Source organism: Cinclus cinclus, chromosome 6 (assembly GCF_963662255.1).
Source record: "Cinclus cinclus chromosome 6, bCinCin1.1, whole genome shotgun sequence".
NCBI lineage: Eukaryota > Metazoa > Chordata > Aves > Passeriformes > Cinclidae > Cinclus > Cinclus cinclus.
In genome coordinates, this window is record NC_085051.1 from 26703228 (window position 1) to 26719688 (window position 16461).

General features: G+C 36.9%; 1 protein-coding gene across 1 annotated transcript in view; it reads left to right on the forward strand.

Moving 5' to 3' along the window:
- Positions 1–16461, forward strand: part of STARD9 (StAR related lipid transfer domain containing 9) — an 80921-nt gene that overhangs the window by 816 nt on the left and 63644 nt on the right. The window contains exon 2 of the mRNA XM_062495368.1: positions 502–618. Within this exon, the coding sequence (XP_062351352.1) occupies positions 502–618 (117 nt within the window). The remainder of the gene's footprint in view (positions 1–501; positions 619–16461) is intronic.

A 16461-nucleotide genomic window follows, 5' to 3' on the forward strand; every position in this document is an offset into this window, starting at 1 on the left:
CATAAAGGTAAAGTTTGGATTATGCAGTCCCAGTGACAGAAGCATTAGCTTGCAACCACGACAAAGCAAAGAGGAAACTGGGGAAGAGACCTGCATATTCAACTATGCAGTGGGAAAATTGTTTTCTTCTTATCACCTGGGGCCTCATTTCTGTGATGTGGTTCTCTGTGAAACAGAACAGGAAAATAGCAAATTGTTTATAAAGCTTTCCTGTCAATACATAGAATTTATGAAGATTAGCTGAATTATGTCTGTTGCCCATGTCTTGGGGAGCCTTAGCTGTAGTTAATGAACTCTTCAGTAAAAATGATCTAGCAGGTTTGTCATGGGTGTCTCCACCTCACTCTAAGCACCAAAGAAAATTGAATAAAGAGGTTAAACTCTTAGTCATTCCTTTTCCACAAGACGGATCCTAGATCAACTTCCTGTTAATTTGGAAAATGCTTCCTTTTAGGGTCAGCTTCAGAATGACTTGATCTGTCTTTTTCCTTTTATTGTCAGGTTGACAGTAGACTTGATAGCAGTTGGGACTCCAGAGAAAAAACTGTGGCCTTCAGCTTTGACTACTGCTACTGGTCAGTTGATCCTGAAGATCCAAAGTATGCATCTCAGGAAATGGTGAGTGATGCTTCATGTCCACATTTCCATCCCATTTTGTCCTTCATAACCACATCTTCAGGAAGATATTGAGAGTAGAATACATGACATCTCCTATTTGCCCCCATCTTTTTCTTAATTTGTTTGTAAAACCACTGTACTCAGTCCTTTTGTCTGAAGTAAGTGCAGAAGGAATGCAATTCCCTTGTTTGTCAACCAATGCACACTTTCCTTAGATATGTTAAGTTTGGTAGTGATCATTAATGGTGATAATCTGAGGACTCTAGCTTAGAAATGGGAATTTTTTTCAGGAGCAGGTATCAGGATCTAGAGTGAGAAAGCTGTGAAAGAAAATAAGAGTGTTGAGGTGATTCTTCTGAGAGGATTAACAGTGAAGTAATCACATTTCAATGGTAGAAAATTTTACCCTTTTGTTCAGAGATATTTTCCTTGATAAAGCATCATAAATATCTTGTAACTAATGGCAATTCCTCCTATGTTATTACAACTCTGGTAATAAACAGAGGAATTATTAAATCTACAAATAAATACAGTGCAAAGCTACCCAAATATTTCATTATATAAGCATACATATTTTGGCATTAAAATCAGATTTTACTACTGTTTTTTTCTTTAGAATTATACAAATTTCATTTCTGTCTGTTGTCAGTGCTACTGTTCCTGAAATTTTGACCTGTATAATTGTGTTGTTTTTCACAGAGTTTATAGGAATAACTTGGTCTTAAATGATAAAGTTTGTATTTCTGGTAGTGATGAGGACAGGATTGTTCTTACTTTTGGGAGTCAATATTTGAAAAACTGTCACATTTGGCTATTACCGTAACTGTAGATGAAGTTCTCCACTGTGCTTTATTTCCTTACTGGTACAGTAGTGTGGAAGATGCTTTGTGAACTTGGGGAGTGTATTTAGTGTTTAGAGAAGAAAATTGTCTTTCTGAAGTACTTGGCACTAGTTAAACTTCTGTTTTAGGGATCACAAAAACCAAGTCTTTAACTGTTTGTTCTGTTTGGGTTTTCCCCCAGCTCTGCTTGCATTTTCTTGTTTGTTTTGATTTTGTGTTCTCTGTGAGTTTGTCACATAATACAAGTAGAAGCTTGCTTCTTAAAACCATTGACAATATAGTTGGCTTTCTAGCTGGAATAGTTTAGCAGATGAAATGCTGATAAATCCAGCCTGCCAAGTCAGTTTTAGCTCTACTCAGTGAGAGAAATTATGAGGACTGCCAAGTGGAAAACACAAATATTGGCTACAATTGTAAATTTTTGTTCTTGTTGTTATTAAATAAAAGTGTGACTGAAAAATAATGTAAAATGCAACAGTGCAGCTTCCTTGCTGAGGTTGAGTAGCTATTTCAGACGCTGTGGAGAACTTTGTGTTATCATGCAATACAGTTTTATCTGATAAAAACAGTAAGGGGGAGACATGAACTCCTGGGCCATAGAAAATTGAGAAATGGGCAGTAATGTCTTTTCTGATGCCTGATGCTGACTGAAAGGACATCCAGGGCTGCTCTGTGTGACTGTTGGGTCACTGAGCCTTAGACGCGTCTTACGTGAGATAAGGGAAATCAGAAGATGGACTGGTGTTTTGAAAGGCCTGGAGCCATGAGGGAGTGTCTTGGGCTTTTTGCCTGTCTTTGTAATTGTAGGACCAGCGAAATGCACTTCAAATGTCCTTGAAAAGAGGCTGCTGGGATACTGCAATTTTGCCATGCTTTTGGGCATTTTTCTGCTCTCTTACACTGCATGAACGAATTTATTGTACTAATGCCATGTTTGGAATCATTGCTTCAGTGCTGAGCTGACAACAACGATGTTATCAGCAGCCAAAGGGGGCTCAGTACCACTGCCATCCTGTAAAAGCTTTCTTTCATGAGCTGACCTTGGATTACTTTTCCCTTGAAGATGTCCTGCCAGCTGTTATCATATGTGATTGGTATATTAGTTGAGGATGAAAAGGAGATAAAAGTATCTGTCTTGAGATTTGTTTTTGTAGAATGTTGTCTTTTAGTAAATTTTTCTTCCCCCTCTAAATTAATGTATAAAAATCAAGTCTTCACAGTTTCTTTGGTTAAGGAGTCTGTGATAGTGCAACAGTAGTGGAAGGGTTGCAAATCCTAGTGTTTAAGTAGGATTTTAAAGAAACAACTCTGCTTCTCTGAATACTTCTTGCACTTTCTTCCAGACGTTGACATTGTACACTTCAGATTCTTCTCTCTTGCATTTGAGACATGTACACACAATACATTTTATTCCCTATATATTTTGATCAAATACTTCCCAGGCACTTATAAGAGGCTTAAGCCACATGTGTGTAAGTACTTTCAAACACTGTTCTTTCTGTGCCACCTGTATTTTGTTGGCATTTTCCAAAAGGAGACTACATGTTGCCTATCTTGTATGTTTTTCCCAATACATTCCTATAAGTGTTTTGTGGGTTGTTTTTTTTTTTTTTTAATTAGGGAAGGTATTTTTTCACTTTAATTTGGGAAAATCAGACCTTGCAATGCAGTTAACTGAGAAGGAACTGACCAATGTAGTAAAATCTGTAATGTTCATGTGGCAGATTATATGCCTTTACTTTTATGTTTTTAATAGCATTAAAACCAGAAGTGCTTTTCCCTTCAAAAAGCTGGACCAAGAAGTCAAAAATATGAATTATTTTTAAGAAGTGTTATTGTATGCATATTTTTAGGGCTGAAATTAAAAAGTAATTATTGTGTGTGTATATGTGTATATATATATATATACACAGAAATACTATATACAGAAATAATGTAAGCCACCTTCTGTCTCTGGAAAGAGGAAAGTTTGCTAAATTAAAAACAAAGTTATTTTTGACTACTTGTAGAAAAACCCATCACTGCTGGTGCCTGGGAAACAGGCTTCTTAGCAGATATGACCTATTGGATAAAGGTTGGTTTTGCAAGATGGCTTCAGGAACCCATGGATACTGTTATTTATGATTATTCTCTCATTTGAAACATTTGAGGACCTAGGTATGAACCAGTGTTCTAGTTTCTTTATTTTTCTCCTAACTGTAGTGAAATATGAAGCCGCATACTCTTTCTAATGATCATCCAGTAATTTGTAATCTTCATTTATAAGTCCAGTGTAAGTGGTTTGAATTCCTAGATTTCCTTTTGAAGTTGTATAAATTCTTCACGAAATATAAGATTTTTGAAATAAATACATAAACATTATTTCATCTTCCAAATAAGCTGAATTTTACAATGTGACCTGTGGTTTTTAGGGAGCCACTTTGGAGATCCTTGGGCCTGTTCCTTTTGATTTCTTATTGGGAAGTTGAATGCTTTGTGTTGACAGTGAGCTGAGGTTTTCATCCTCTTTCACTGAAGAGCAATTCTACCTTCTTGTTTTAAAGACAGTTGTTTTTTCCTATGTGGATTTGTTGATGTATAAGCAGAGTAAGAAATCAAGAACACCATAAGGGAAGTCTTGTTGGCTAAACCAACCAGACCTATTAGCCACTAAGGGAAGAGGAAAAGGAAACAGGTCTGCTAAATCCTTCTAAACAGGGAGAGATTTACCAGGCACCAGGGTTACAGGCCAGAGAGAAAGAAAGAAAGATCAAAAAATTTGTGTGGGACCAGAGAAAGAACAGGTAACAAATAAATATGGAGAAAGGATAGGGACAAAACATTTGTGCAACGCATGAAGTGAGAAAATAAAAGAAATTCTAAAATAGTATAGGCATTTAGGAGAAAAAGGTCATACATGTTTTTCTGATCTTAACTCTAGAATTTGCTACATGGGTCTTCCATCGCTGTAAAGGAGTGAATGGTTTTCCAAAACACCATTGTCAAAATACAGTTATAGTCTTAAAAAAACATCCCTACATCCCTAGAAATACCAGAGGGAAAACAAAACAAACCACCCCAATAAAACAAACAAAAAACCCCAAACCCACAAAAAAGTGTAACAGTTCAGGTGTTGTTCCTTGTCCTGCCAGTTTAAAGACAAGGTGTAGATTTCCATTGTCACAGGTTGATGCAAGATTAGATCAGTCTCGCAGAGGGAAAATGCTGATTGTCTACACCTGGACTTTGCCACTTGCAAACAATGAAGTAGTTTTGTCATGTCTCCCTGTGTTCTTGAACTATGGGTTTTTTGGGAAGTGATTTTGTTTTGGTACAAAACCCTCTTTAGTAAAGGGGGGCATTTTGTGTGATTATTGCTTCCTTCCCACTCCCTTCCTCCCCAGATGTCTTCAGGAACCTGTGTGTAGTACAGGAATGTTTTCTAAAGACAGTCTTGGAAATCCATCACTCTTTGGCCATTATATAATTATGGGACTATCTTTTCCTGGAGATTCATGACGTATTTTCATTTTACAGTAAAAAGGCTGTGTGATAATGTGTGATAATGTTATTTAGGGTTATAATTTTTATTCTTACAGGTAGACCTGGGCTTGCTGATTCTTTCTGTTTGTTGAATGTGATAGCTATTATGTAAGTGCTGGAAGACATTTATGGCTGTCTCAGAAACAAACATCTTAATTTAAACTTACTCAAATTTTTGTCTGGCATAGAACAGTATGTTTCAATCTTTTGAGCTTCTCTTGTAAAACCTAAAGTAGCTCTTACTGAATGTTTCCCCAAATCTGTTTTAGCTCCACTAAATAGAGAAGGTTTAAAAAATTCTGCGAAACTCACGTAACTGCTCATTTAAATCCTACTGATGAAAAAATACATTTCAGCTTGACAAAAAATATTTAAACCATAAGGGTATTTTGCAGAAGAGTAAGAAACACAGGAACACATGCAAGCATTAAATGTTCTTGTAGCTGGTTGCTATAGCTTCAGTGCTCAGCTTGCCTGCAGCCCCGTTTCCCATCCGGGTATTGTCGCGCTCAGTACCCGCGGTGGGCAGAGTGACCCACAGGATGTGCCAGCAGCTATTTACACACACAGAGCTGCCTCAGATAGCTGGTGTGGAGCAATCTGTTCCCTCTGATAACAGCAGCGTGCTCCATGACTAACAAGCTTTGAACGGTAGACAAAATGAAATCCAGAAATGTGTTTAAAGTTCCCAACCAGCACTGGTTTCAGTGGGATCCAAAACTCTGACTGGGTTTTCCTAAAACGCTTTCTGTAGTTTAGTTTTTGGTACCTTAGTGCAGTAGTTTAATGAAGATGATAGTGTTTATAAGGGATATAGTAATTTAGATTTTAGAAGTTTTTCCTCAGGCTTTCTAAAGAGTTAAATAAATTACATTCATATTGGTCAAAGAATTTTACACTTCTGGGCTTAACCTGAGAAGGGTGTCATTTTGGTTTGACACAGTATGTTCGGTTTATGCCAGTGTGAATATTCCTTCAGTCTCTCTCTGAATGTTATAGTTTTCAGTAATACTGTGACTCTCAATGGCCCTTCTAAGATATATCCATAAAAGCCCTTGACCAAAAAGGCTATGGCCAGACAAAAAGATAACTCTCTTTGAGGTAAATCTAAGAAACGTAAGAGTGCACGGAGGTTAAATAGCTGAGTAATTGCATACTCCTGGATATTTTTCCCTGAAGGAATACACTGTCTTTTTTGAGGAGAAGTATCTGCCTATCAAAGAAAAAAAAAAAAGTATAGTTTTTAAGATTTTGTTACAGAGTTCACTGTATGTGGATGTTGCACTGTCCTGTGTCACATGTGAAGAGTATTATCTTAATATATCAGGATGGTTTTACAGTAAGAAAGCAGTAAGAGTATAAAAACAAATCTAATTGCAAATCTAGTAATTGCTTGTAATTTCTTGACCTTCTCACCCTGCACCTTTCTATTCTTAAGCACTGATTTACTAATGTGTAAATGAAGGAATAATAATGATCCTTTTTTTGGTGCACTTCCACTGTGCATTTGAACCACTGAGTTTTAAAAGATCAAAAGCAAAACATGTTCAACTAAAAGTTGTTTATTTCCAAACTTTATATAGCAAGTAACACAGGCTCTCTTTGCCTGTTGGTCCATTCCACAGGTGTAGCTGTGGAATGTAACCTTTCTCTTCAAACACTTTATCTAATGATTTCTGTCTTTGGTTATAAATATATTAATTGGAAAAAATATTCTTTGGTCTGAAGGCAGAAATGGGGATTACTGATGGCTCATGTGATAGAATGTATATGAGCCCTGTAAAGAGTTTTTTTCATTTCTTATTTGTTTAAAAAGTATCTTAAGTGCTTTTCACCATGTCTGGCTTCACAGCTTAGTTGGGTTTTATACTATTTCCAGCTAAGAAAAGTTGTTGGGGAAAGGGGCAGACAGGCTTTTTCTTTAGTTGCTTGTCAGAGTGTAACTGAAAAGTGAATAAAGAAACAGATGTTTAGGATACAAGGTTTCCAATACGGCACTAAGTTTTTTGGTTTTTTTTTCCAATGGATTTATTTGCTTTAAATGTTAACTGCAAAAGCTTAGAAAAGTTACCCAACAGTATTGTTTGGAAGGAAAATATTGCAACATACTTTCCAACTCTTCCTGAAATTAAGTCACTGAATTCCTCTTTTCTTTTATTTTTTCTTTTTTTTTTATTTGTTTTTTTTTTGTTTTTTATGCAAACAAAGTCATGTTTTGAAGTACTTTACCTGAGAGACCATTCCTCTCTAGGCTGAGCTTGTGGCACTTCCATGTCTCTGTGCATTTCCTGCATGACTCAGTTTTAAATTGTCTTGTAAATTATCAGGACAAAATCAAAATCTGCTATCTGTGATATGAACCTAATTATAAAAAATATAACATAATAAACTTCTAATTTAAATATCTTGAAAAATTCTTCAGTTTTTTTTTCTCTCTTTCTTCTCCCCCTCCTTGTCTTTTAAAAGAAGAGAGAAAGAGAAAGCAGCAACAGCTGTGGGTGTAAATGGCATTTTCACACGAAATATTTGAAAAGCAGTAAACATTCCATCCACAAGATTTTTTTTTTCTCCAATCCAGAGTGAGAAAGCAATGAAAAGGAGAGTGTGCTATAAGAAAAAGGGTTTTTGTGCAATAATTGGATCAGTATATAGTGGATTATGATGGAGGCAGGGAAGCCACCATGAGTGCATGTTATAGACCTTCTGCCAGCAGCACAGCTGCTGTGTTCAGTTTGTGATCGAATAAGGTCATTCTTTCTGACTGTACCAAGACTTCTTTGCTGAAAACTTCTCTGGGAGCTATTGCAAATAATTGCAAACTTCAAAGCAGGCTTTGATGGAAGACAAAAAGAATCAAGTTGATTTTCAGTTTATTGTGGCATTGAATGAATTGATAGAAATAGTTGTATAGTTGCAGACACTCATAGGCAACGATGGCCTAAAGCAGATACATTTCAAACATGAAGCCTAAACTGCAGTACACGAGAAAGAATTAAGCTGAGGGAAAGCAGTAAACTGTTTAACAAACAATGAGATGAGACATTTTTTGACTGTTCAATCTGGTAATGCTCATGCTCACTGATTGTTTCCCTGCTAGGCACTGAGCACTGCCTACCAGATGCACAGAGCACATTCTTTACCATAGGCACTCAGTATAACCCATTAAATAATGTTGAAAGGGTCTGTAAGTGCCTTCAGCAATTTTAAAAAAGAGTCAGGTTCTCTGGGTTGTCAGGTGTTGTGCATGTTTGCAGTGAACCTGCACATTTGCAGTCTTGGGTTACTTTTACAAACCTTGTGATTCTTGCATGTCTTACAAGTAAAACCAAGAACTTGTATAATCTGCAAACTTTCTGAAGTCACCTGCAAAATATGCTTATTTGGACGGACAGTATTGTTAAAAATATATTAACTGTGGTTAAGATGTGAGATACAGATGTTTTTAAGAAAAAAATCTCTTATATAGATAAGCTATATGTGGATATTGATTGTTCTTTCTTACTTGCAGATGGACATTTGCAGTTTAAATTCTGCTATGTAATCCCACCACAATTTTTCCTCCATGTTCATAAAATAGTGGCATTTTTCCCTTTCTTTTAATCTAATATAAGGACTATTTCCTACTCTTTCTGTTTTGCAAACAGGTTCCCTTGTTCCTCTCTAAGGATTTCCACAGCATGCTACTCACAGAAGGGAAGGTCATATTCATGGTACTTACAAGGTTGCAGATTGATCCAAGATTAGCCTTTAACTTAGAGTCTTTAATTTAACATATCAATGCTGTGTGAATAACTTTGGTTAGACATGACTTTTGGGAGCTGAAATTATTGAAAAATTAGTCTGAACTTCAGCTAAGTCTCCAAGATGATGTAGGTCTGTAAGTTCTATAGTCACTGGATAGAAGGATGTTGATAGACTTTTGCTGGGAGACTGGGCCAGGTTTGGAGATTTTATTCCCTGGGTGTGAGGTTTTATTTTCTCTTAGCAGCTTCCTTATGAAGGATTTTCTTGGGCAGGACTGTGCTAGCATTGAATAGTGAAATACGTTTATTGCAACAGCTGTGATTGAGTTCCACACAGCCAGTTTATTTATTTCTGAAAATGGGGCATGTTTCTGACATGTTGGAGGCCTGATATTGGACTTGCACATATAAGTAGCTGAAGTCTGCTAAACTTAAACAATGTGCATGTGTCAAGTTTCACTGTTTATTACACTGTTTGGTACGATCAGCACTTGTTCCTTTTACATTATAGCAAACAGCAACCCTTCCCTTCTATGAAAATTTGTGCTCGCTTTATTTATCTTCAACAGTAGCTGACTTTTATATTTTTCTGTTAACTAAGATATGCTTCAGGGAGATATGTGTGTGTGGCCTTGAACACAAATGGAAGGAATCATCATTTTGGCTGTTATCTGAGCACTTGCATGTTGACTCCCTATTCAGCTTTGTTTTTAATCAACAAAAAAGCCTGCCCTTGAGACCTTGTGTGTGAAAAGCAAAATTAACACCTCCGATTAATTGTGGCTTTTCTGACAAAGTAGTTCCTGGTGGCAGTTCCTTTGTGTTAAGTAAGACAGAGTGAAGGTGAATAAAATTAATTCAGTCTAGAAAAGTTTACAAGTAGCCTCAGCACATCAAAATCCAAATTCTGAGTGCCAGTTTAGGTTTCCTCGCCTCCAGGTGTACATATCAGTATGGAAAAGTTCTCACTCTCTATAGCTTCAGTGTTACATTATTAGGACATTCTCATCTGAAGGAGGGGAGATGTTATTCTGTCTTTTACATTTGCAAATGTATTTTGAGGGATGACTTACCAAACTACATCACTGTCACATGAAATAGTTGATAAATAAGTTTTGGAGTGGACCATTTGAATCAGTCCTTGCTGGACAGGTCTTATTCCTGAGATGCTGAATGGCAACGAATATTTTCCTCAATTAATTGGGTTTGTTTATGTGGACCTGTAAGGATTGGTTTTTTCAAATTTCATCCAATATTGTTAAAATCTCAGCTTTTGTTCTACTGTTATTGCAAGTGTTTTCCATTTTCAGCCATCCCTTTCCTGCACACACACGTGTTTAAGAGTGTGTACATGGGTTGTATCATGAATAGTTAGTACTTTCATGGTATTGTTGGCACGTTTCCTTATGAAGGGTCAAGTCTCCCTAAAGAGTATGCAGACCTACAAATATAACACAACGGGTCTGAAAAAATGAATCTAACAAAATGTGAGGATCCAGACCAGAATTAATTAAAGCAGTCTCTCTTTTTTTTCTTTTTTCTTTTTTCTTTTTTCTTTTTTTTTCTTTTTTCTTTTTCTTTTTTTTTTGTATTTATGGATTTTTATTTTGTTAGGCTCTCATAGATAAAGGTGGGTAAGGGAAATCTTCTCTAGTTAGCATTAGACAGCTGGAGAGAAAAAATGGTAGTAATTGTTTATTCAATGTAATGTAGACATAATTTCAGGGAAGTTCATTTTTGTCAGTTCCAGGTGTCATTTTGAGAAATGTCTACATCTCTGGATTTTCTTTCATTTAGAATGTGACTGAAAGGGAGAGCCCAAATTACTGGCGCAAGACTGCTTTACACTTCTTGTTTTGGTACCTCAAATTTTCTAAATCCATAAATGTTCTACAAGTTTTGTCTAGATCTTGATTTTAGTAAAAGATCTGTCATGGTACATTTAAACTGGGCTTCAGTAAAGCATCATCCATCAAACCAATTGCTTTGCAGAGGAACAGAACAAAGGGAGACATGTCTTATCTTGTGTTGGGTTTTGCTGAGTGTGTCTTTTTATGGTAGCAGAAAGTGAATTTGAGTAGCTGCTTGTAGATTCAGGAATAAATAAACTTTTTTTTTTTTTTTTTTTCCTGGAGCATCAGTGTTGGAAGTTTCATGGGTAATACATGTTGTAATTCTCCCTGAAAAAATGAGATTTCCTGATGGATTTTAGAAGTCAAAACCCTCTGAGCAATGATACACAGCTTTTGAAATAAGTCCTATTGGGGCAGTCCACGAGCAGGACAGTAAAGACCACAATAATCACTTTGCCACATGACCAATGAATAACGTTGAGTCCTTGAAAGAACGACCAAAAAGCTTGCTTACATCATGTCCCTGAAAGCTGTGGTGTCCTTTACATGGTGTCTCCCTGTCCTTTTGGGGCAGGAGAGGTGCATCTATGAGTTCCATCTGCAGGATAGGAAAATGCTCCTTCAGCTGCTGGCATTGTGGTCCTCATGCTGGGGCTTGCTTCACTTGTGCTTTGGAGCTGTACCTGCCTGCACACACCATCTCCAGCACCCCCCTGCACAGAGGCAGCTGCTGGTGATGGGGGATAACTAAGGTTACCCTGCATCCTGTGTGCCATGCATGAAGTTCTCAAGCTGCTTTAGTAAGTGCTCTAAGGCTAGTTTTTCCCTCCAGTCCCTCTTATTTTGATGGTCTTAGTTGAATCCTGTTTCTCAATGACTGGAAGCAATGGCCAGTGTAGTTCACCAGTGACTAATATATTTCTTATTGAGGTATGTTGCAACCTGATTTTTAACAGAACACAAGTTCTGCTTTGAAATGTGTGACTTTCTGAATTTACTGACCTTTTCATTACCTTAGCAAGGTCTGAAACCTACTTGCTTTTGTCTTTTTTATGATTTTTGTTTTGTTTTGTTGATTGTTTTTTTTTTTATTAGAAGAAAGAGCATTTCTCATAGCTGTTTTGAAGTAGGAGAAAAGATTGAATCATGTTAAAGATCTAGAGAGAGAGTTAGTAGGAATTTATCATTGAAGCAGTGATGGATTTTTTGTATTCTAGCACATTCAAATTCCAATCAAGTTAAAGAGTTTGGAGGAACTAGCTATCATATTAAAGCCAAAAAAAGAAAAATCTCATTTCTGTAACGACTGGGTAGTGATCTAGTCCAAAGCTTGAGGCTGTTACTTTTTCAATTTTTTTTGTTTTGTTTTGGGTTTTTTTTGACAGTTTACACAGCTGTATCTTAGTTATCTTCAATGTGTATTATAACTCTAAACCAAGAAACTGAAACTGAATTTTCAAATCATATTCAAAAAATTAACAACTGTTTTGATTTTTATGAATGGAGAGTAAGATAATTTAAAGCCTGGGCTCAGGTAGCTTTTATATTTTTAACTTAAACTCAAATTCAGCAGAAACTCAAAAGAACTGTCAATGTCTTGAAAATACATTTAATCTGAAAACATCAAGATTTTGGAGGATTGCAGAAACTAGCTTTCAGCTATTCATGTCCTCCTTTACATAATTTCTGTGCGTTTGACTCTGCTCAGCACACCACAATGCTTTTATTGTCTCATTTCCTACTGCATGTCATTTGCATAAATTTGTTGCTAATTACAATATATGGAATGTAATCTTTTTCTATTCCATTTATTAAGAATGCAAGAAGCTTTCTGCAACTGAATTTCATTGGCGTGTTGACTTGAAAGAGGAAGAAAAAGAGATTAGAAGTTCATCTTGTTTAGAATGTATCTTTCGCCCCACATTTTATCAGCTAAGAGTTGGTTTTATTTTCTTTACCTTATAGGAAACTGGAGCTGTATCTGTACAGTCCCTACTTGAGGTCAGGGAATATTCCATGAGCACAATATTCCATGAAGTTTGGTCATCCCTAGTGCTAAACTGTTAGAGTGAGTCTTGGCGCTGTTTGGCCTGGGATAGCTGGTAATTCTTGTAATGATTTGTAGGCACAGCCCAGAAGCTGGCAGGGACCAGGACCATTCCTGACTGGCAGTTTTCATGTGGCCACCCTGCCCCGGAGGCTGAGAGTGCTTGATAGTCTGAACATGGGCTGTTCTGTGCCATAAGGGCTGGGCATGTTTAAATTGCTGCTGATGGGAGCTGGATGAAGAGTTGTGGGTTCGGGAGATAGTTATGGGGGCTGAAGCTTGTTGCATGCAGTTTGGCACATTTTTGGATAGCTGTTTTTCATAGTGAGTAACAAGTAATCAAGAACTTTGTTTTTTTAAATATGCAGTCCTCAAAATAATTAGCAGCAGGCACGTTTTAATGTTTTTCTGGGGCTGATACAGTTGGGAAAGAATCTGAGTCTACCTTTCTTGCAGTCAGACTCTGGTTAACAGATTAATTTCTAAAAATGAGGGAAAGTACTTGGGGAGAAAAAATATTTGATAACAGAAATAGAAGAAACAATCTTACCTAGAGAATAATATTGTGTAAGTATGCCTTTAAAAATCCTTTTCAAGCCAGGCTTTGGCTTTTTCAAAGTGATTGAGGGACTAATAAAAAAGTGTTTGAAGCGAAATGCTTTAAATTGTACAGTGCATTGTGCTACTTTGACCTCTTTGGGCAGCTTTGATTAAAGCAGGCAAACCATTTTTAAAGAATTTGCAGATGCTGTGGCCTTCTTTTGCTGTGAGAGCAACATACACAGATCTTGAAGGTAAGAAATACCCAGTGCTTCTGCTGAAGTCACTACACTGAAAACAGAGAAGTCTGCAATGAATTCCCAGGGAGATGGATGGTTACCTTAAACAGCACAGCTGTTTGGAAATCATCTACTAACTTCATCATGGGGTCATTATATTCAGTAGTCTTTTGAAACAGAAACAATATTCTCTAGTAACTGAATTTCTAGCTGAATCAATGATGTGACTGTTCTCTACCTAAAAGAGAAAACAGTGCAAGTAGAAATATAGATTAATAGGATGTTCTCAAATATGCCAACCTGAGGTTTTATGTGAATCTTTTTCTGAATCAGTTTATTGTAATAAGGTATTTGTATTAAAAAAGAGTTGAGATATGTTTAAAATTTATTGATTTAGCATGTGCTCAATACAATAAACTTGCATTGGGATAGAACTGACAATTAAGTTGTAACTGTAAGTGATAAAATCCATACCTCATTATAGACTATTGTACCCATAAGCTGAAAAGAATATGTAGAAGGGTGGCTAGTTCCTTAAATCCTGCAAATGCATTAATGTCCTGCATTTCAATCTATTGTAACTGTGTTTTCTGAACATCTAGCTACTTGCCTCTGCTCATTGCTTGTTCATTTCTTGCCCATTTTAGTGTGCTGCATAGCATAAAATCTTAATGTGTAGAGGAATAAAATTTAATGCATCTTCAAGATCTTTTAATGCTGATGAAATTCTTTCATTCCATCTCGTTTTTCTGTATCACAGCCTTCCATGTATTTTATTAGTTTGGGGGAGGGCGGGGGGGGAAGATTCTGGTTTTCTTAGCTGATCAAATGTGTTCCTCTGAATATTTTTAAAGCTTTGTTTTTGTTTTTTCTCTCCAGGAAGCATCATGTCTGAGAGGGAAAGTCAGTATTTTCTTCACAGGCAGTGCCATGCCATAATATTATGATTTCTTTTTTTAAGAGCTTGCCAAATAGTCTTTATTCATCTTGGTAGTACCAATGATTTGGTTATTACTAGGTCTGTAATGACACACAAGTATATGACCTTAATTGGGACATGGAGATTCCCTGGTTCTGATGCCTGTGGGTTTTAACTGAATTGTAGAAGATCTGCATGTTTCAATTTTTGAAAATATACGGTGTTATCTTTTGCTCTGTGGGAGTATTGGGATAGTTGGGTTCTTCTGTATTTTACAAACATTTTTTAGAAGTTTTACAGGTGATGTGAACCTTCTTTCTTTTTGCTTTATGATAGTTAAACAAAGCATGTATGAACTATTGAACCATCTTCATAGTATGCCTTGCCCAGTTTTGAGGCTGGTGTGGTATGAAGTGAGAGCGGAAGAGAAGGACAGTATGAAGTAGTATTTCTGTCCAGCCTGAGCAATTTCTGCCCCTAGGAGAGCTGAAATAAAAGAAACTGATGTTCTGCACTTTATTATTTTTTTTCTTTTGTAATATAACATTTCTAGTTAGGTAAGCTGTGGTTGTTCATGGTAGCTTTGGTTGTTAATATGCAGTCCTTGTAAACTGGAAGTGAACAGAAACCTAACCACCTTGCAAAAGAGCAGAAATGACAATTTACTGAACCATTAGCCCTTCAAACTTTATTCTTTTTATATTGTTGAGAATAGGATGCCAAAACCTCTCTCTATGAACTTATTAGTCACCTTAAATTACCTCCCACTGTTTGGATTCTCCTGGAAATACTAAAAACCATAGAAATCTAGAAAGGACTCTTTTCCAGAGGATTTTTTACAGCACCAAAACATTTGTAATTTCATTTCTTTTTAAAGTTGTGGGACATACCATGGAAAATATTATCCTTTTTTTTGCACTAAAAGAAACATAAGTCTTTCGTATGGCAAGAATTTTTAAAGAGCTGAATCACAGTCAAGAAACTTGGTTTTGGGGATTTGACTGGTGATTCTTGATCTTCTCAATGTACATTGAAGCAATATCTGAATTAATAAAAGTGTGTAGATTTTTCCTTCACATTCTTTTTGTGGACATCAACTGTACTTTTAGTTCAGAGCAGTCAGGTAGATGTTACGAGAGACAGGCACAAAATTAGTCCTACTGCTGTAAAGGAGTTCACTTAGTGGAAATGTCACCGTTCCCTGCTTATTGCAGAATGGGTGGAGTAGATGACCTTTAAAAGTCCAAGTTGTTCTACAGAATTGTTAGGGTGGGAAAAGACCTCTAAAATCATTAACTCCAACTGTTAATGTAGCACCAGCTAGTTCATCACTAGGACATGTCCCCAGCTGCCACATCCACAAATCTTTTGAACACTTCCAGGGATGGTAACTCCACAACTTTCCTGGGCAGTTTTTTCAGTGAAGAAAATTTTCCTGATAGCCAATCCAATCCTTCCCTGGCTCACCTGGAGGCAGCTTCCTCTCACGCTGTCCCATGTTACATGGGAGAAGAGGCTCACCCCCGCCTTACCACAATCTCCTTTCACCTAGTTGTTCAGACTGATAAGATTTTCCTGAGCCTCTTTTTCTCCAGGCTAAACAACTTCAGCTTCCTCAGCCACTGATCATGAGACACATACTCCAGACCCTTCACTGGCTCCACTGTCCTTCTCTGGACCCACTCCAGCTCCTCAATGTCCATATTGTAGTGAGGGGCTCAAAAGTGAACACAGCACTCAGGGTGCAGCCTCGCCAGTGCTGAGTACAGGGGGACAATCCCTGCCCTGCTCCTGCTGGACACCTGGGCACAATCTGTCTTGATAGTGTCATTGTGCTGTTGGCTGAGTATTGCAAACAGCTGTTAGCCCTTACTGAATTGCTGAAAACTTTAAATCACTACTTTTTCCTACTACCTCCTGGAAATAAAGTCAAGGAACAATGTTTTTTCCATCCCCATCCTCAGTCTTCTCACAAAATTAAGGGGAAGTTGTTTTCAGAGACACATATGAGAATTAGTATTTGTCTCTGCTGTCTTGTACAAAAAAAAATAGTAATTTTATGTTGTTTTTCTTTTCTTTCCTTTCACATGGAATCACAGACATCCGCTAATGACCTGGGATCTTAGCCAAGAGCTGGT